General features: G+C 43.1%; 1 protein-coding gene across 3 annotated transcripts in view; it reads right to left on the bottom strand.

Annotated features, from left to right (window-relative positions):
* Positions 1–20940, bottom strand: part of LOC117210797 (adhesion G protein-coupled receptor L3-like) — a 37045-nt gene extending 16105 nt beyond the window's left edge. For all 3 annotated transcript variants that reach the window (XM_033454139.1, XM_033454140.1, XM_033454138.1), the window contains exons 1-4: positions 20769–20940; positions 4376–4482; positions 1351–1534; positions 782–960 (exon numbers count right to left, since the gene is read on the bottom strand). In XM_033454139.1, the coding sequence (XP_033310030.1) occupies positions 782–960; positions 1351–1534; positions 4376–4482; positions 20769–20803 (505 nt within the window). In that variant the 5' untranslated portion in view covers positions 20804–20940. The remainder of the gene's footprint in view (positions 1–781; positions 961–1350; positions 1535–4375; positions 4483–20768) is intronic.
* Positions 20941–22641: the final 1701 nt, after the last annotated feature.

A 22641-nucleotide genomic window follows, 5' to 3' on the forward strand; every position in this document is an offset into this window, starting at 1 on the left:
GTTGGCCTGTTACTTGGCTTTAGTTAATGGCGTGGCTTTAATGTGATTCTAGTGTCAGGTCCCCGGCGGACCGGAGCTTAGCTCGCGCGCAACATCGTATCGGGTCTGTGAAATGGAATTTTGGATACCCAAGGGTGTCTTAATCTTTTGCAGTGATTGTTACGAGTTGCCGAGTTACATCGAAATCGAACGTTGGTTAGCTGATACGATTTATACACTGACAGTCGTATTTCCCTGCTGTTTTAATACGCAGTTGCACATTTGCCGCAAAAGAAAAGAAAAAAACGAAACAGGCGATAGAATTTTGGTAATTAGGGATCGCTTTAGTTTCGGATATCTTTATAAAGTTACTTCGACGGTCTATCCATTCTTGGAACTCCCAAGTTTCTGACAGCTGCCTTTTGTGCGTTAACCCTTTCGGCACGATCGTTGGCTGTAATTGACAGCTGACAAGCCCTCGAGCCAACGTGTCGACTATAATCGGCCGATGATGCTTCAAATCATCCACTCGATAAGTCTTGTTTCACAGTGTAATTAGAGTGCAATATTTAATTACATTAATAATTCATCGATTTCACCCTTTCTAGGTTTCAGCGAGAAGTGATCGAACGATCGAACGAGAAAGCTCTTTAAGTAGCTTTCTGCTCGAAGCTGATGTTCTCGAGTACCGTCTCTCGATCTCGATGATAAAATAAACGATACATTCCGTGCTCTCTTTATCAAAACGCCATCAACGCTCTCCTCTCGTTTATGAAGACCGCTTAAACACTCGAGAACTTACCAGTGGTCCTTCGACTCGTTCTCCAAGGAGCAAAGGTCGACGTGGTTGTGGCCTGAGTGGTTTCAGGAACAATCGGAGGCACCGCTGGTATATTCGCAGACGGAACGTTTGCAGGAGATATTAAGTCTTGGTCCACTTCGAGGACCTCCGTATCGACCGGTGACCTCGTCGACGTGGGACTACAAAATGAAAAGGGTTTGTCACTTTCAACGACGCTCGTGCAGTCCAACTTATCGGCTCTCGTCCAACTAACGACGTAACGAAAATATTTCCCCGTCGAGAAAACGTAATAAAATTCTGCTTTTAATGGAACGTTTCGATAACTTTATTTTTCTAGCTGACACCGAAAGAATATCCTTCGAATCGTAACAAAGTTACGTGACCATTGAACGTTAAAGAAAATCTTTATTATTTCACGATCCATTTCGAAATGTATCGTTATCTCCGCTATTAAAAATTACTATTAAACAAAATCTATAACGACAAATTATGGTTCGACAACGAATCGTTGAATCAAAGCTCGATAATTCAAACTAAACGAATTTTAAACTAAACAAAAGTATACTGACCTTGGCGTGGTGGTTATTGGGAGCGTCGGGGTGGACGGTGCTGGCGGCTGCGGCGGTTGTTGAGCCTGGGGTGTCGTAATCCTCGAGGGAGGCCTGACAGTCGGCTTAGCCGTGCTCCAAACGCTTGGCTGAGAAGCCATGATCCACGGAGGACTCGGACGGGACGTTGTGGTGGTTGTTGCCGCTGCAAGTGTTTCGTCGGTCTCGTTTTAGTTCGTCGAAAACGGGAGAAGCACACGGGTGGCAAAACGAAACACGGGCTGATGACGAACACGCGGAAAGAAGAGACGCCAACTTTCAGGGAGGGTTGCTCTCGAGGATGCTAAGAGCTCGTCTACGAGCTTATCGGATTCGAACGCCGAGTATAATTAAGAAGGAAAGTGATTCGAGGAGCTCGAAGGCAGAGCCGGGTAAACGAGCTTTTCGACTGAGCTCAAACGACGGGGATATTTTAAACCTCGTTGTAGGCTAGGGGGTAGGGATCAATCTCTCGCCGATTCTCATCGGAACGTTTCCTCTCTCTTACGGCCAGAAACTAACGATCGCACTTTGTTTCTCGTGGAATTGCCACGTCACGGTGAAAACCTCTTTAATCTCTTCGATTCAAGCTCGCCTTTTTATTTTCGAGTGTTCGGGGTCCGACGAGAAATTAATCGTCGCGATAGCTATCGCGATGGATGATTACAATGAAGTTTTAACATTTTCTTGAAACTTATTACCGAAGCTATTCGGAACAAACGACTTTCGATGGAAAGTAACTCACCGTGTTACTGTAATTCGTAATCGATATGGCAAAACATTGATTCGATAACGACGCTTAGAAAGGACAAACGATCGATGCTCTCAGAAACCGACAATAGTATCCTCTATGACCGTTCAAGCTCATTCCAGGATTCCCGTATCTCGAATATATATACGTACGCGTTCCATTACAAAGAGACATCCTTTGGTCTGGATGGTTCAATGCATCGGTCGAACAATCGTGATGTTGTATCGATCGCGACAGAAATATTCCCGAAAACGAAAGGTCTTGGCCATTCGGTGAAGCGAGTGGAAGCGAGCGGCAGGATTAGCCTACCTTCGAGGCCGATATCGCGACTATATCTGGCCTAAGAGGAGAAAACGATCTTTAACCCAAGATGGCGACGGCAGTTAATCCCTGAACGGGATGGTCCGCGTATTTCGCGGTACTATCTCTATAGGGGTCATCTTTATTGGCCGAAGGGGTTGGCGATAAGGTAAAATACCGGACGTCGCCGATGTCCGTTACGATAGTCGGCTATGCAAGAGAAGGACACCCGTATGCATACAGAGGGACGGACGAGAGAGAAATAGAGAGGCTTTCTCGTGGTATCGGGGCTACCAACAGATCCCTTACTCCCTCTTGAATATACACGTCGGTTGGACCGATCTATCGAGCCTCCTGGATATCGATCAGACGAAGAGGATGTGTTTGGAAGCTGTAAAAGGCGAACAGAGAGAGCCATAGAGAGAGCAGAGGGTTGACACTTTATGGTCCAATAAGTGATTGCGTTGCTTGGTGGTTTTGGTAGGTCGTAACCGGTGGGTGTTAACGCTGAAAGGTCAGGAAAGTCAGCTTCATTCGTTCGCTGCTAGTTAGAGTCTGTTTGAACGTCGTAAAGTCTTCAAATACTAGCAACGATACACTCAGTTTATCATTCTATAGAACGTATGCGTATAGAGAGTCAATGGAGGTGATTTCCTTTTGAACATTTTAAAAAATCTCGATGTCTGGTTCTGTATATGTATTTTCACGCGTTTATGAATCGAAAATGTTAAGCTACTCCTATGGTTATGATTACAATAACGTACGCTGCGTATGTCAATGTATATAATATGTAAATTGCTAGCAGTAAAATTGATACGAGTATTAATAATTGATCAGAGGCAAATTAATAGAAAGTACTGATGCGGATTTACTGTAACACGTTGAAACGTCGTTTCGTCACAGTCGAATCGCAGTATCATCGAGCGTAACGATCGACGTTTGCAGTAATCTTCCCTGCTTCTCTTGATCTCTCTGCTGTTTGCTCTTATTGGGTCGTAGAAGAGTTTCATTACGATACGAAACACGTCAGAAAAGTTGGACGTGCAGCCGTGTGTTCCTCTGCGTTACCGATCCCTACGATCGATTTCTCGATCGCAAAGATCACGTCTTCGCCAACCCTTCCACCTCTCTTCTTCTCTCTCTTTCCTCTCCATGCGATCTTTTCTTTTCTTCACTTTATACTTCGTCTGTCTGGAGAGTGCATAGCCGATGCAAGCCGCTGGAAGATCTTTATCGGGACACGGGCTCGCAGTTACGTGGGCAACGTGAATCATAAGCGCCGGCTTCGGGAAATTCTAATCGATTCTCGCGGTCAGTTGAACAGCTTTTTACCCGTACGCTATGTATATAAACGGCCTGATAAAAAAAGCGAATATCGAGCTCTAGAACATGAGAATCTCGAGATGCGTACCATCGTTCTCGAGAATCGTACAGATAAAAAATCGGCTCCTGAATTTTTTGCCTAATAATCATCGATATCGACGTCGGGGAAAAAACTTAACGATTATACTTGTTATCGAAAGATCAGCTGGTTTCAGAAAACGAATATAAAAATCAGAAACTCCTTCAGTTATAAATAGTTTTCTAAATTATTTTGTAATACATGTTGAACGTGTAATTGGTTGATTATAATTAACAAAAAAAAAAAAAACACTATGAATTTTTAACGATAACGTATCATGTTAATCCTTAAATAAAAATTTAAATAGGATCTCTTTAACGATCGAGTACAAGAAGAGTACAATTCGATTAATGTAATTTAAGTAATATTCTAATAATCGCAAAGGTTTCTTCTATATGATCTTGGAAAGGAATATGCTGAAAATGATCGCAAAGTCGGCGCCTATGCGATCGTTTGCCGGTATCTACGGAAGACCGTTCGTAGAATAAACGATACAGGGTACAGAGATATTACGAAGGGAAGGGCGCGTACAAAAATGGTGGAGTCTTACTTACCGGACAGGCAACGATAATGCGCCTCGAGGTACTTGTGCGTGTTGGGACAGGGATCGCCGAATTGCAGCGTCGATGCAACAATGCTGCAGTTCTGCTGGTCGTTGCACCTGGGTTGCGATTGGTCGGTTAACATGACAAACGTACACCCTTACCAAAGTGTACTGAACCATGGATCCTGTCCCTTCTCTCTTACCGTTATGGATGCTCGAAGAGGGATATTCGCGAATGGAGAGACTTTTTCGACAAAGTTTGTGTCTTTCGTTGCTTTTTCGCATCTCGAAGATTCACGCTTTTCTCCAAGGTATTCCGCGCGAGTTTTCAAATTTTTTAATCATATTTGTCCATTTAATCGCGTTTATCTTGGAAAAATCGTGATCCTGAGCAGCTTGTGTGTAACTCGACGAAGGAAGATTCGTCGGTCGAAAAGAAAAGTGTGCACCAACCTAGGCAATAGTACTGCGCCTCGATGTACTTCCCGGTTCCGGGACACGGGTCTTCCTCGAAAATCTCGCTGCGTACGTCCACCGAACAGGAATTACGATAATTGCACCTGTAATCGTCACGTGAGTAGAAAAGTCACCCCAGGGGACAATGATAAGTCACGAAGATTCGATGAAATGGATTTGATTAACGAGAATCAATGGCGTCGATGAAATGTGAACCGTGGCGATCTTGGGAGTATCCTCTAACTTCGAGTTTCAATGATTCTTTGACTCACAGCTCCAACTATGAAACTTTGCAAGGTATTTACAATCGAAAATAGAGAACATTTTTAAGCGTTTCGATGTTCCAATCGAACGTGATATTAGATTTTGTAATATGTTATTTTCAAACGGGTCGCGACAGCGTTCCGGGAGCGATGTTAGTAACAACAGATGTTCGATATTCACGAGGTACACGTGTTAGCAAATAACAACAGAACAATGAGTTAGTAGAAATAGAGATTTGCAGTAGTTGTAAAAGCGCAGTATACGTTCGTGGTAGGACAGATGAACTCGTATTCGCAACATCGTGCGCCGATCGTTTCGTGTTAATAGTACAACGGTGTGTATGTACAGTGATACGAGTATCATGCAGAAAACTTGAATTCTAAACTCAAGCGCGTTTAAAAATCTGCCTAAATAAAATGTTCTTCTCTCTTTTAATCTATAGTTTTCGTTCGCGATTTCCATAGTTTTACTTAAAATCGTATACGATCGCCGATTAAACCGAAAACACCAAACGAAAGATTTGGTTCTTCTTTTAAACGTTGCACTTCATTCTTGAGTACACTCGTCGAACGAACGCGAAAGTATCGGTGCTACGAAATAGTAAACTTTCGAGAGGAATCCTACATTACAATTGCCCCTTCTTCCGAGCAATACTTTGCAAGTGCCTCCTTCGTTAAAGAGTACCTTATTGACGTATTCGCGAGGAACTTTCGAAGCTTTGCTCTCTTACAAAGCACAATGGAACGAAAAATCGCGTTCGACGATGACGCGTGGGAAGCCGCGTGTCTCCGACGACATCGGAGTTTTCTACTTATTTCCAAATCTTCAATCACTTCAAAGATGTTTTCGCCCGATTCTAATCCCGACGACGCGACGTTTCGTCATCGTTCGCATGGATCGCTGGTCGTTTGATTTAAAGCGAACTATAATCGTCTTAGCAACGAAAGCAGCTTTCGCCTCTTAAAACAAAATCGTTCCATTAAAAATAAATCGATGAATTAAACGCGACCTTTCTTCTTTCTTTATACCTTTCGCCACTTCGGACGAAGTAAAAAAAGTACCTGGTGTCGCTTTCTGATATTATTAGAAAAATCCCGTTGACGCGAAGGAACGGAAAGAGAGAAAACGCCCGTAACGAACCGATCGATGACGTGGAAGTGCGCCCGACTTAATGATCAGCATCGATGCGGCTATTAATTAACGTTTCATACAGTTTTACACGTTCGTCTTGTTCCTTCTTTTATAGTATATTATGTTAAATATTCTCGAATTCCTCGATCGCTGCGTCGATAGAATATTTATTCCGAGGTAATTTTAATTCTTTTGAAAGATAAATATGCCATATTTCATAACGTATCTACTCCATCTGGAGCACTGGATATTAGGTACCACTGTACTCTATATAAATAACTCTTTCCCATCTTCCTAGCGAGATTCCACGATATACTATATTTTACAACGAACGCGAACGTAGCCAATTTCCCACATTCACCACGATCAAACAAAACATCTCGCGTTGCTTCGTCGATCCCGGCGAACTCGTCGCTTCGATCCAGCCACGCCGTTTACTTTCTGCATAATACACGCACGCGGGGCTCCCACCTTAGAATCGGTAAAGTGTGCACGGTTTAATCTCGATCGGGGGCGAGCCATTAAAGCGAGTGCACGGCCCATTGTTGGCCAGGCGGAGCGGTGTGCAGGTGAAAAGCCCACACACGACCTGTTATCGGTCCTCGTGGCAGCTACTATTTCAGAGGATTAACCGGCCTCTGCTTTTCACCCGAAATTTCATCCGAAAACCCCTGTTCTCCATCGTCTCGAAACAATTTTTTCTCTCCCTTCATCGAGGTTGAAACACGGATTTTCCGGGGGCGTGAACACGACGAACGAACAACAGGAAGGAAGGAAGGTAAAAGAGAAACGTTCCTTCGGGCGGGAAGGATTAATTCGCGCCGCTGACACGACGACAATCGATCGCCAACCGAAAGGGCGGGATTCCTGTTGACTTTGCTACGGGTTCCGGCCACGTCAATTTGTCGTGATTCGAGTGGCGTGTATCGACAGGCTACCGGGAACTTCTGGTTACTTCGTGTAATTGGCCCCGCTAGTAGATTACTATGTTATGGGAGAAGAAAACGGGACCGAAACGTTCCTGTTATCGACAAATCCGGTTCGATTCTTGATTCTCACTTCTCGCACGTGCCTCTTCCACTTAACTTATGCTCCGTAAAAGGTTACGCTTCTGTGAATTCATTAAACGTAGCTGATGGAAAGCAAGAGCGAAGAAAACAAAATTATACGAAGATCTAAAATTATATTTTAAACGCAGTAAATAAACGCGTATTTTCTCTCGACGACGTTGGTTCGTGTCGCGATGACGTCGCTCCCCTTTTCGTCAGGGATCGTCCTCCTTGCACGCGCGCCGCCAAATAGAACCACTGGCGAGGGTAAACGTAATTTCAGACGGATAAACTACGAGTGAACACGAAAAATCGCCATTTCGCGGATGTTGCGCCGCTCGTTATTAAGGCCTTCGGTTTCCTTCGACCCCTCTTACAGTCCCTTCTCCCTTTCATCGTTCGTTTCCATCTGAGTCGACATGCCGGTCGCGTTTGCCCGTCGTATCGCGCGACTCCTTTCTGCCTGGTGGTCGTGCTTTAATCATCGATTTCACGACGATTCAGACGAGCCTTCCGACACGCCTGGGCTGACCCCGGATTTAATACGTTTCGACCCGTTCACGGTTCGCCCCGTTATTTATCTGGGCCAACCACTGTTATTTTTTCACCGAGCCGACGCGACGTTTCGGCGCACGAAAAAGGAGTTTCAACCGCGAAAAGCCCGCCGCCTCGGCGCGACGTTCCGAACCGACCAACCTCTTTTATTTTGCGACCGCTTCCTGTCCAATTGCTTCCCCCTCCCCATATTACGAAGATACGCGTATAATCTATGCATGGAACTTTTGATCGACTCCGCATCGGTTTAATGACCGTTTTACGCGTTACAAAGAGAGCTCTCACCTCGTTTCTGGTACTGCATTAAAATTTCAATTTCGATGAACACTTTTTTTTTCTCCGGTTTCACAACGCGTTTGCATGTCGATATTATAAATGATATTCCGATAGATCAGCGAAGAGAAGTATAATAGATAGTTGCCCATAGGTATTTACAGGAAAGTATGACCCAAAAAAGTAATCTATGTGCGCTTATTGGATTGTGGTAAATAGTATTCGAATGGTATTTTACAACAGAGTAGAAGAAAATGAAACGATTCTGAAAGTGGATTGAACGATCCACTTAAAGTAATTTAGTACGATCGAGCGTCAGACATTTTGAAATGTGTAATTTAGCCAACGGGAAAAACGCTAGGAATCCTTAATGAAACTTGTCTATCGTTACGTTGAGTGGTTTTACCGTGCATGCTTAGACACGAATCATATAGCTCCGTCGTTCATCTTCGCGATTTAACACCTTCAAACACAGACGTATTTACATTCCGCGATATGCAAAATTTATCGTTATCGTTATACATATCCGCGTGCCTCAGGTTAGCTCGAATAATTTACGGCTATTTCGAACGACCACCGAAACGTCGCCTGTAAATGTAACAACGCGTGAATTATACAACAGATGTCAAAAACAAAGGAAAATCCGATTCCAGTAAAATTCTTGTTCTAATATATTAAAGAAAGGAAACGATTAAAAAATTGCCTTCCCCTCCTGCTGAGAGAGACGGCCATTAAAAAACGCCGATTCGATCTAACTGCTAAATAAAACTCGGACCTAAAGTCTTCCGCAAAAGTTTATTCAAATGATAGCTCGAACCCGGCGTTTTTCTCCTATCTAAAATTCTGCCCGATGATTTACGATATCCTTATTTATGCACCTGGCGTTTAATAACGCCAAAGGGAACGGCCACGACGCTCGACTGTCACGCGACACCTCGTCGCTTTAACCTACGTTTCGCGAGCGGAACTTTTGTACAAACCCGATCTCTTATTAAAAAAACTAAATATTTATCGATTATTCAATGAATTTTACAGGACGTATGTAATTCCTGTTTTCTTATTTTCTATCCTTTGTACTTTTACTTGAATTAAAATCTTGTTATATTTTCATGCGATCTTTGAAGCGGTAATCGAATTGCATCAATCATGAAACGAAGTTTCTAAAACGTTTCGAGTAATCAAAGTTGAAGACGAAAATGAGGAATTACAACCGACACGCGTGAAAAATGCAATGCATTTACCGAAACTATCTAAACGATCTACGTAAACGATCGATGGTCAAGTTTTTTGGTCGATTAGATGACACGAAAGTGCCATTCGCGTGGAAAATGACCAGGCGAAATGAGATTCGTGACGATGGCGTGGCTACACAGATTCTGTTTTAACCGGAAACGCGATCGAAATGGGCGGAAACGTCGGCGGATCGGTACGAGGGAAGCAGAAACGTGCTACGCGATTGATCGAATGACGGTGATGGCGCTCCCGCGCGAAATTAATCGAACGTCGAAGAACGATTGGCCTTTTCTCATCCCGTTGCTTCGAGTGTGGCGTGTATCGACGAAAAATCAATTAACCAAGCCCCGAGGAAGATTATGAAAAACCGTTTCGGGGCTGATTCGCGTGGCCGTATCTGCGTGGAATCGCGAGGTCGTAACGCGAGTCGAGTCACGCCTACGGTTTCGTCGTTCGGAAACGTACCGGCAGGGGAGAGAAATGCGCGAACAACACACAAATCGAACGAACGGTATACACATGCGGCGGCGGCGGCGGCGGCGGCGGCAGCGGATGTTCGTGGAACAGAGACGGGAGAACACGAGGCGGTTCCCGTTTCGACTCGTATCCGAAGCTCGTGTGACTTTTTAATCGACGAAGGAATTTCTTTGTGCAAGAGAAGCCGAGTATCGTCGATTGTTCGCGAATCTTCGAAGAGGGTGGAGACGCACGAGCTACCGAAAATCACGCGTCGAGAAACGAGATCGTTTTCCTTTGACGTTTTGCGAGAGACACAGAGATACGGTCGTTGCGCGCATGGTCCGCGCGATGTTGGACGCGAGCAAAACGAACAATCGTGGCAAAAAAGAACCGGACCGAGGAACGAGGGAGCGCACGTCGAAAATTGGTCGCTTTGAGAAACTCGATCATCCGTTTGTAAACGATCATTACCGCGTAACGCGCGATGACGAGCGAAAGAGAGATCCTCTTGGGAGGTTAATAAAACGCTTTTAAATGGTAATTGATGTAGTGTCTTGAAAAATTTTTATTGATTACCCATCGATGATATTAGTAGAATGAGACGATTCATCTCGTATGAATTACTTTTTCAGCGGAGGGAGTGATGTTAAACGTTTTTTTTTTTTAATTCCATGTAATTGCAATATTGTTAATTATGCATTGATTAATGCCAGATATTGTTCCGATTGACGTAGTAATTGGTTATGCTATGTTTGTTTTTTGATAGGATAACAAGTAAGCGAGTATCGGAATGTAATTAAAATACCGTATACTACTAGATGCACGAAGATTGGAAAAAGAAAAAAAACGATCTGCAATTTGTTTTAGTCAGAACAAGTAATTAATCGATCTTACGTTGTCTACGGAATATTGCACTTCGTCACGAAGCTGTTTCGATCCGCTCGTTTTGCGAGCAGGATGCCACGGATACGTTCACCCATGGCTGGACAAGTCGCCGACTAATTTCATCCTTCGATGCTTATTTTTAGCGTAACACGGGATCTGTAAACGTGCATTCTGTACGTTCACCGTGCTAAACGATAGCCCGTGCTCTTAAACAAATGACACATTTCAAAACCGAATTTTTTATCAAATTTTTCTGACTTCGCTTTTTCATCAATCTTTTGGAAATATATAGCGAGTAGTTCGCGAACAATTTGCACGGAACGGTATAACGAATGGACAGCGAAAAGATTTTGTGCAGAATCTCTAGAGGAAATTGATTCAGACTGTGATTGCCGTGAGACGAAAGGATGTGACGAATGTCGACGAAAAAGCCTCTGATCCAGAAAGAATTTTCCCCAGGATAATTTCCCTCGCAGACACCACAAGGACGTGTGTGCGGCGATCGTGTCAGAGTGGAGAAACAAGAGAACACAACACAGGAGCATCTCTTCGTAGCATTCCGGACGGTGACAAGAGTAAAGGGAAAAAGATCCATGGTAGCACACGTGGCGTTCTTTTATGTATAAGTATGTATATGTTCATTTTTCCTTTCCATTACGAATTAAACCTGGAATAGTAGCGTCGCAAAAAGAGTTCTTAACGTGTAACATGATTCATAAGATTACGCGATATTACAGAACAAATTATTCTTCCCAAAAAGGCTGATAAACAAATTTTTATATCAATTTTTTTCTTAATGACTGTGTTCTATCTTGTCAGTCTAATGACTGACAGTATCGATCTATCGATAAAAATATCACGATTTAAGATCTCCTTCTGCGAATCCTCTAGTTACCGCCACGATCGTTCATTTCCATAACAGTTCTCTTCAAATAAAAATTCACGTAAATAGATTATTTAACTCGCAATTGAGGAATCGTTGATTGAAAGGGAAACTCCTAATGGATCATTGCAACGAATCCGCTAACTGGCCAGCGCAAAGCGTTACAATGATCGAACAGAACGTGCGCACGATCGTGGCTGTAACGAGCTGTACAAACATCCAGCAACTCTCTACGTCTGTAAGAGTACATTATATAATAAACTTTGTGGCATGCAATTGGTCGCTTGTGTATCAAGATGGAGCAAGGATATCACGGAAAGTGCAATATATACATTGCGTATCTACAAAAATTCATTTCCTTTTTCCGTAGTATAATGTTTTAAATATTACCCTCGTAGCTTTCCCGCTCGTTTTCACCCTCCTTTTGGTTCTACCTTTATTCGTTCCGCGCTTCCACCCTGTATCCGCCTGTGCACCACCCTACAACCCTGTTCCACGAGGGTAACGAGAAATATTCGTCGGACTTTCGCCGCGTTCTCGTGATTGGAATACTTTTAAGTACCTAACTGGGAGCTCTCTAACTCTCTTGCTCTTTCTCTCTCTTCTCTCCTCCTCCCTGTTCAAGTCTCTTCCTCTTAATCTGCCAGAGGATTAAACGAGTTTTGTCGAGAGAACTCGAAGATACGTAGAACGTGTGCGGATACGATGGTGTCTTATTCTTAGAACGAGTTACATTCGAAACTGGTATAAACGCAATATGGTTGTCGAGGATCTCGTATTAAACGAATACGGTTATAGAGATTCGGTTAGTTCTTTAATAAAGTCGGTTATAAAGCTATATACCGTAGATAAAGTGGCTGGCGAGCTAAACCTTCTTTTTTAAGTGTAGTTCCGAAGCATCGATTAATTATCAGGGATGAAAAGAAACATCAATGAAGCAATCTTTTACACAATGATTTAAGTGGATAATCCTGCGATTATATCGAGCAGCGTAGAAAATCACATTCTATTAACTGGGATCAACGACAGTGTCGTAAAAGCGTTCTCACGACGGTGCCATGGTTGGGAACCGCATTGCGTTAATAGTTTATCGACGGTCGAACGCTTTGCTCGCCAATTACAGTCAACGTCTATTAACGTTTCGACCGACCATTTAAGGGACTAATGAAAATCCCGACCAGAGTAAGCCTCTCGATCGTCCTCGAGAAAAAATTCGAGAGGCGACCAGACAAACATGTTCGAGTGTATTTTTTGAATGAAAAAGGACGAACGGTCGATTGAAAAATCCGACGAAAAGGTAGGACGAGCGGAGAATTGTGCTGCTGCCTTTTAACGAACAGCCGGTGAGATTGGAACCAGGCGAAGAGAGGAATTAAAAAGAAAAGAATCAAAAAAACAGAGAGAGAGAGAGAGAGAGAGAGAGAGAGAGAGAGGGAGGAGAAAGGAAAGGCAAAAGAACAGGAAGAACGATCGAGGCTACAATCGAGAGGCGAAGAGTAACCGCGACAGCGGCCACGATCGCGTTAATGTCTTTTGATTGAATGAAAGAACTAATTTCGTATAATACGATTATCGACGGAATTCTCGAGACTGCAATTAGTTTAGGTTAAATGCTAAAGCCGGGACGAACCGAGATGGGAAAGAGCTTGCAAAATAATACAAGTTTATCGAATTAAAGAAAGTCAGAAAAGTTCTAATTTTCGATCGGTCGATGGAGATTGACACGGCTTATTTTATGCAAATGCAATTATCGGAGAGAGCACCGTTCGCGAAAAATCACCTCGAGAAACGGCTGGCTTTTCGAGTACGTATCGATCGAACGATGCTCGGTTTCGACCAAACGCCATTTTACTCTTTCACTGTTGTCTTTTGTTGAACGATGCACGTATGTAAGTACTTACGTTGATTGCTTCACTTTTCTTTCATTTATTTCATCCTTGATATCTTAGATATTTTAAGAAAATATTCAAGTGAATGTTTCGTAAAATTTTGACTAAGAGTACTAAACATTTTATCGAGATCTGTAACAACGCGATAAAATATAGAAATAGTATCAGAAAACGCGTTCGCGAATAGACTTTGTTCAAAGTGTTTCGTCGAAAAATTACGGATATGTTTACGATTTCCGTACGATCGTTGTATTAGCCAGGAGCAAAACACGCAAGGAACCTGTCACGAAGAAAAATTCCCGCAGAGGAATGAAGGATAAACACGAACAGCTTTTTTCACATCGCGAAAACGACGTGTACCGTGATCATTTCATTAGCAGCTATTCTCCCATAACAGAGAAACTTGTTTATCAACGAGGCACCGGGAACCAGAGAAACCAAGCTTTCCTTTCTATTTATTTTTCCCGTTTCTTTCTTTGATCGTGAAATGGGTGTATTTTGACAAATATCCGACAGGACAAGATAGAATTTCGTGGTAGACGTTCTCATAATTGTTTGTTATCCCGGTCAAGATTATGTTCGGCTGATTGCGGTACGAAATTACGTTCTTCTCACGTTTTCTGTCATGGTTAATTATCCTCTTCGAGGACGATGACGAATCGTGAAATTGTTTAATGTATCTACGTCGGATCGATTACGCCGTAACATATCCCCGTGTAGCGTGAAACAATCTCCTTTCTCCACCTACCCTCGCCTTTGTACTATTTTTCTCTTTCTCGTTATGCTCATTTATATATGTCCCTTCTTTTCTGTCTATTTTTTTTTCTCCCTTCTCGTTGATCGCTCGTTATTAACTGGCAAACTAACAAGCACCCGGGAATCAGGAAACGTTGAATTTAATTTCCGAACGTAACGAGAATCGACACGCGCTCCACACGTATCGCGTTGTGTCATCGATTATCATCGGTGTATAGCCGCGACTGGATACAGAATATCACGAAAATATAAATATTAAGAACACAAACACCGAGTATCGCTTCATATAAAATATTTTTTTATTTTTTTTATTCCTTTTATCACTCAGTCAGACCTGGACCACCGTGTCGTGTTTATCAGTTAAATATTAACACCTGTAATTCCGCGGTGGTCGTAACTATTTACGTTAAAAATATTTTAAACAGCTATCCAGTCGAGTTTCTCTTGTATTTTTTATTTTTTAATGAATCGTATTGCGTTGAATGATCAAACGTTGGGAACATTGTGAATCGTAACGGTGACTGGTTTTCGTTTGTGGAGATACCGTGATGAACGAGAAGAAAGAAAAAACAAGTTGATAGAAAAGAAGGTTCGAGGATCTTGAAGTTTTCGAACTGGTTCCCTGGCCGGTCCGAGTTAACGACGAGAATCGAATCATCGAGTGGCTATTAGCGCAATGTAATTACGCCGCGATTGCGCAACCTGGTGGAAAGAATTCGTTCCCAGAAGGTTTGGGATGGCAACAGCCTCGCTACGAGCTCTTTCAGCTACTTTTCTCGATGATCACTTTGTATTATAGCGTGTATACCTGCTCGTCAAGCTGTCTCGAACGTATGGCTGGTTCGCACGAAAAACTTTGGAACTTTCACTTTCGATTACAGTACGTTATTGATGGAGAAAATTTCGAAAATTCTTATTCTCGATATTTTATAAATATTGTAATGCAATTATAAGTATTTGATGAATAAAGCCAGAATTAGAATGACAACGCTATCAAGTTATGTATCTCGAAAATATTGAATATATTTATCAAAAGTTAATCCTAGATTCAAGTATAGATAGTTATAAAAAGAGATATATAATTGATTAAAATCCGATCAATGAAAACTTTGAATAACGAAGATGTTTTGGTCACTTAAACGTTTCCGATTTTAATGCGCTTTTATTATGTATACTATCTACGATAAATTTATCTTGTCTTAATCATCAAGCATTACCACGTACCAATGCTTCAAAGTATCCAATTAGACGAAGCGCTAAGACAATTAGCAAATCGGTTACGAAAGTCTACTCTACAAATCACCGCAACAAAAACCAAGCCAGTAACAGTATAAAATGCAAAACGTAAAAGAAAGATCGTAATGATCGATCGATCGTGATGCTTCGAAAGAGGTGATTACACTGATTTTAAACTGTGCCTCTTGGTGGCGAGCTGTTAATACGACACATAAAACGGAACTAATTTTCACGCTGGAGCCCGCGACCAGTAAATTGGTCATTCTTTTCCGATCTAATTGCTCACCGGTTTCTAGCGTGGCAGATTAAGAGTGGAAAATCTAGCAAACCAGCCGCGTCATTTCTCAACTGGTGTAATGAACATTTCCACGGTTACGCGCGGCGCGCGTCATTAATTCCGTAGACTGAGTTTCGCAGCGAAACCCGGCCGTTCAATTTCATTAATCGTTCCGGCAAAGCCGCCCCCTGCCCAGTTTCACTTAAATCGTAATCTCGTACGTGCCCAGCGCACCCTTGATAAATCTGTCTCTAACCGGCCTGTACAACCGTCAATCCGTCGTTTCGACGCTGGTTTCCGGCTTTGTCCGTAGCCCATCGCTGTTAATCCGCGATCGATGTTCCTCAACATGGCGCGTGAATTAGACGATTTCTCGACGAGAACAGTTTTTCAACTTGGATATTTTGTTGAAGCAAGATTGCGAAAAGTTTCTTTGGTCGACGCGTGAGACGTCGATTGGTCGATTTTTGCGGGGGATTACCGCACACGTATTTCAAAACTAGAAAAAGTTTTTCAGGAAAAGTAAGAAAGTATTACTTTAATATTGACAAAAGGAACAGTCTCGAGGAAACTAGGATGATCAAATATTATTTAACTATATCATATTGTAATATCTAATGATAGTTTTCGATCACAGAACTGAATTAGTTTGATTTCTGACGCTTGAAACACATGTGCGATATATACACTGCTGGCCACAAGTATTACGATCGTCCCGCTGCTTTTAATTTTTAGATATTTTATTATAGATCCGTTACTTCGTTTAAAATACCAAATAATTACATAAATAGTTACGATTTGTTCGAGTAAGTGTCCTAATACTTGTGGCTAACAACGTCTATCGCGAACAGCGATGGATCATGGCGTTGAAACGATAGATACTAATAAATCGTGAAGGTAAACTAAATCGTATAATCGTTGAAGGTAAAGTTGATACAGGGAAGAAGCTAACGAGCATAGATAAAGAGAAAGAGAGAACACACTCATAATTCCACACCGGTATAACTATAGAGATGCGTTAGGAGGAAGTGGCGAGTGTAGCTTGCGAGAGAACAGAGAGAAGGATGACATGTATCATCCTCAGAATTACCGTGAACTACTTGTCCCTTGATTTAGGATACGCTTGCTCCATTTTGCTTACCTCTAGAAAAAAAGCCTTCCTAAGGAATAATGTTAGGAGAGGATGTTAAAAAACGCATTAAATGGCATATAAGAGTTTGCGAATGGATATGTTCGAGAAATCTACGATCTTCCAGCTAGAATTTAAATTAGAATCGAAATCGTTGGCGATCGACTAAATGTACGAGATTTGTGAAACGTACACCAAAGATTGCATAGCTCCCATTCACAATGCCAGGTAACGCGTTAATGAGTGAAACAAAGTCTCATTATTCACAGGGATCGCATTAACAAAGGATCTTTCGGAGCGAAACACTGTGGAAGGTAGACCCAGAACACCTAGCGGTAAATGTTTCAAGCGAGAGTATATACATGCGTGTGAATTTTTATGAAAGTCGATGCACCTTGCCCCAACTACACCCTGATGTTAAAGGAAAGAGCAGGTTAAACGTAACAAACGGGATCGGTTATTGCAAAGGATGTAACAAAGATCAAACGAACGAAAATAAAAGCGGTTTCAATTATGCGAAAGTTACGACTACTCGTGAACGAGATTCTCGAATCGAGCGAGTTGATAAAAATTCGCGCCGTTGATTCTCGATTTTTTGGCTAAATGAGATGTCCTCGCGAGAAATGTACCAGAGATCCGCCGCTTCTCATAGACGACGCCGGCGATAACGGTGTCGATAGGGGACGATCCGCGTATCACGTTAAAGCCGTCCAGTTCTCGTTCTGATTTGGAAAAATGGGATGCGGATAATCAAGAGAAAATATGCAATTCGATCTGAAAATTAAACCAGCTACTAATACGTATCCGAGGTACAGATATTTTTCTACGAGAGAAACCGTCTTCGCTGGTACACTGTTCGCGATATTCGTTCGATATTCAGCGGCTAATATATGTACTAATATATATATATACTATTGCACAACGTTTTTCCAGTTTCGCGGAATATACTTTTGAGACACGACAAGTAGAAACGGAGAAAAAGTCGCCACGAAGTCTAGATGGATCCACGAAGAGGAAAGAAGCAAAAAGGTTACAGATGATTGTCAAGAGAGAACGAGAGAGAATGAGAGAGAACGAGAGAAAAGAGAGAAAGGCGAACGTATACGAAGGGAAGGAACGGTGATTACGATCAGGCAAACTGGTGATCTTCTCGATCGATTCCGCGAAACGAGTTAAATTGACGTCAAACTCTCTTGCCTCGTCTTGCGAAACGCATAGATAGAGAGTCGTCGTATGCACGCGTGTAGAACCGCGACAGACGTATACGTGTATGACTCCACGGTAGAAGCAACACCGTGGAACTTCTCCACTTAAAGTTAATCCGGAAGTTATTACTCGTCAGCCAAAGGAGGTCCTTAGACCGACTCGAAGCCGGCGAGAGACGGCGCGGCGCCACGAACTTTAAATGCATTTTTCTGAAAATCTACTTCAAGCCCTAGACGGTGGCACATTTCGATATTAACGCGTGCTTCTAGCGGCTCTTACGCGATTACGTGGCGCTTTTGTATTCTCGCAGTCTTCTTATGTCTCTTTTCCTTCTTCTTCTTCTTCGTCTTCTTTCTCTTCCTCTTCTTATTCCTCATCGTCGTTTCGCTTTCTTCTTCCTTGGTTTCACCAACGTAATCGACAACGGGGATCGAGTTTGCTCGCAGCTACCGCTTTCAGAGCTACGCGACGATAACGTTAATGGATACGATTTTGATTCGTCATCGCGATTATCTTTCCCAATTATTCACACTACCGGCACGTCGACGGTCTTATCGTCGTGAGACATAGCAAGAGTCACGTTTTCCCTTTTTTAGTTTCCCGCGAAACTAATTTCCGCTAGCGAGCTATTAATCACAACGACGAAACGCGCTTCGCGTCAGATCAACGAAATTCTACGTCACCGTTTTCCCTTTGTCTCTCTTCTCTCTATATCTTTCTCTCTCATCGTTTCCCTTTACCTTCTGCTCTTTCGAATCGAACATCTAGACCAACGGCTGCGACAGATTCCCGATTTCGCCGTGTGCCGTTCAAACGAAAAGAAAGAGACAAAAAAAGAAATAAAAAATCAGAATATAGAAAAAGGAATCCGCAGGATATTTCATCAGGTTGGGTATCCTAGAATACGGATCGGTGGAACGTGGATCTTGTGACACGTGGAAATGCGCGTGAAACGCGTGTGTCCATGAGTGTATATATTTCATATGTATACGTTTATACGAGTGTGCATGTGTTTGAAACTTAGGAGGACGCAAAGACACGAAGACCGAAGGAAATAGAGGGGATGTTCACGAGGACCGAGATAGAGAAGCGACCGCTGAGTTTGCGATTCTTCCTACCGCTCTGATCCGCCGCGAAATACGCTCTTCAATGGTCAAGCAATTGGCCAGTTCGCTGGACCATATGAAGCCGTCCACTCCTTCCTCGTTTTCCTTCTTCTCTGGATATATCCTCTTTTCCCCCATCCTTTACCCCTTCGTTTATTTCCTCGCGATTTCGACTCCATGCTCTTTGCTCCATTTCCGTGGGCGGACAGGGATAGAGATGGAACAACGTCGAGGAAGCTGATGGCTCGTGTCCTTTCGTATCCGTTCAAAATTATTACTCTGATTTTAAGAAATCCGATAACTTTAGTAGAATAATTGCAGTCGCGTGAAAGCTGCCTTGATTTAATAATGTGACTGTAATCGGTTATCTCGAACCACGTTTAATATTTTATACGGTCAGATATACTGCCGTCCATAAGTCACCAAACACTTGTTTATTTTAGGTGAAACGATCGCTAGAATGTAGGTGTACGATTTCTTGAATTTATTTTATCATTTATCTGTAAGACACTCGATCGAATTCAAATACGTGCGATTTTATACTACGAACTAATTTGCACTATGAAACGAAGTTAGTATTTGCGTCAAATGTCGAAAACAATGCACGTAATGTGGAAAACATTGTACATTCTAAAAAACATTTTGCCCAAAGTAGGCAAGTATCCGGTGACTTATGGATGCGAGAGTACACGTGCTATCTCGTTAAACCTTTATCCAACTTGCAAGCTTTCTCTCCACGCTGTTACTAACATATTTTACTACCACATAAATGAAGATGCGTTAAGAACAGTTTCAAAAGCATGGAAAAATATTCGAAGTTGAGTAGATCGATATTTCAAACGATTGATCCGAGAGAGACGCTTTCGCGGTTCGAAGAACGGCCACACATCTCCGGACAGCATCTTCCCTCCGTGCGAAATCGACGAGTCGAATTTCCGCATACTCGACGGTTAATAATTTTTCACTCCCGGGTACTGACCGAACCGTCCAATAGCGCGCGCGTAACTCTGGCTGCCGAGGGATAGATCCGCGCGATCGGATCGAGATTCGCTCGGATAGATCGTATAGATCGGCCTCTCGTCCAAGGTCATCGAAAGACTATGATCGATATATACACGGACACGCGCGCACGGCACCGTTCAGGAAGCGTTTCTCGTTACCGCGAAGGGAACGAGCTAGACTCTCAGGTGTCATGCTGGATATCTCTCGAATGGAACGGTCGTAAAAGCTTCGCCGTGTAGATACCGATCCATGTGGAAAGTCGGATCGTTCGATAACCCGGGGACCAGGTGACAAGCGCGATCTACGCTCGATCGGATCGGACGTCTCCTTTAATTGGTGCTACTCGACTCATTAAGGATAGAAAATGCTTGTCAGCCTGACCGTTCCCGCTTTTCTCTCTTTTCTTTTTCGGTTTATTTTTTCTTCCCTTATTTCTCCTCTTTTTCGCTTTCGATAATATCGGCAGAGCTCTAGAACGGATTCGATTTGACGTCGCCATCGTGATTCCTTGACGCGATTCGTAAAATAGGGATAAAGGATGGGGGGAAGAGGCTGATTGATCAGAATCAGTTGCGTATGTAGGATGCAAGTACGTCGATCATCGGAATACTTACTCGCTGTTCAGCACCCGAAAGGATTTCGGTGACATGCAGTTCACGCTCCAATCGGTGTTTCCGTGCTCGTTGCATATCGTTATCGAGAACCTTCCATAGTTCGCGCGTATGAGGTGGATCAGCTTTCCCTCGCCGCACTCAATCCACAAGGTCTTGCCCTCGCAGGCGTACGCGGTGTCGTACCTATCTGTAATAAAAATGAAACGAGACCGTCAGCTGGATCAAATATTAAATTCATTCGTGATTCTTCTTTAACATAAAATCTAACGTAAAATCTAAATGAAATATCGTTATCTCTTCTATCAAAATAATTTTACCAATCTTAATTCTTCTATAGACGATTCTGGGTAAGAAAACGTCGTTAATAACAATGCCTGTCTCTTCCAAATATAACAACCATTTATTTTCTCGTATAAAACCAGTTTCCCCGTCGACAAAAACCGACAGAAATATTCCAGCTGGTCAAGACAAGCGAAAACCACCCTTCACACTATAGCCATGCTTCGTTTCGCCCTCGAAAGTTGTACGCAACGAGGGTCTAATTAGTCAGCGCGATCGCCCAACAATGAGAAAACGAATAAAATACCAAAGTCACGACTTGGTTCTAAAGAAATAACACCAACAACCCCAACTAACCCCCTGCACCACCCCTTTAGCGATAGACTGTAGAGAGGGGGTTGAATTACCGCGAATGAATAAGGAGTCCAGAGTAAGAGGATGAGGGTCGAGATTTCCAAGCGGCGAGAGTCAAGGATACGTCAAAGTAGCTTGCACGAAATTACAGTGACGAGTCGGTTGTAGAAGGGTGGCTCGGTGGTTGTTGCCGGGCAGGCTGAGTCAGAGGGTGCATTACCGGCACGCAGTTGGCTGGGTCGTGTCGCGTTGCGAAGTGTAATGGAATTAAGATAAAGGACACCGGTGTATAGACGCGCGTATACAGGAAACGCAAACAATGAGACGTCGTTGAGAGAGAGACAGAGAGAGAGAGAGAGAGAGAGGGAGGCAGAGATCATGGTTGTTACGGTACGGTTCGTAGGATCGACTGACAGGAGGTCGAGATAGCCGGCTCGAGCTCAGACCTCGACTCTTTGTCGATCCTACCCCATTTATTCGTTGCCACGGGGATTTATTCCGCGGAAAATTTACCGGAAGGTTTCCTTTGAAAGAAAATTAGCGAATTTACAGGCGCGACTTTCTTCGAAGAAAAGTCCTCTCGCTTTTGCTGCTTGTTACTTCTCGTCGTCTCGTGATACGCGTCTGACAGCGTTCTTCCGGGGCCACGGTTGCTTTTCTTCCCGCGAATGCAGACCGTGGCTCGGTTTAATGGCCGCGAAAATGCCTGAAGTGTATATTCTGTCTGTCTCGTTTACACGGTTTAAAAAGTGTGAAATAAAGGTTGAAAACGGGGGACGTTAGTACGATGATTATCTCGGTTTAAAAAAGAATCGACTAACGAAGTAAGTCTGTCGTGAATAATACGCATAAACGATAGTTTGTTCGTGAACATCGATATTTCGTTCTTTCCATTTCAGCACCTAGCATCGACAATTGCGATTGTTATACACGTACACATGGAGAAACAGACGTTTGAACGAGATAAAAGGAGTTGCTAAGAAGACTAACAGCTAGAAGAAAGGGTCGTAAAACTAGGTCCAGGCTTATTTAGACGGAGGAATGATAGATCTGCCATAATATTGGTGAGCCATAGTGTTCAGTTCGTGACGGAGGGCGCAAGCGGTGTGTCCCGAAGAAGGAAGAAGGCGGCGAGTAGTACCCCGGGGAACGGACCAAGAGGACTAGCACGGGGGCAAGGACGAGAGGAGTACTATAGTCGGGGAGAAGGGCTGTAATAACTCTGTCCGTGAAAGCCCCG

This window comes from Bombus bifarius, unplaced genomic scaffold, assembly GCF_011952205.1.
Source record: "Bombus bifarius isolate JDL3187 unplaced genomic scaffold, Bbif_JDL3187 scf7180000008213, whole genome shotgun sequence".
Lineage (NCBI taxonomy): Eukaryota > Metazoa > Arthropoda > Insecta > Hymenoptera > Apidae > Bombus > Bombus bifarius.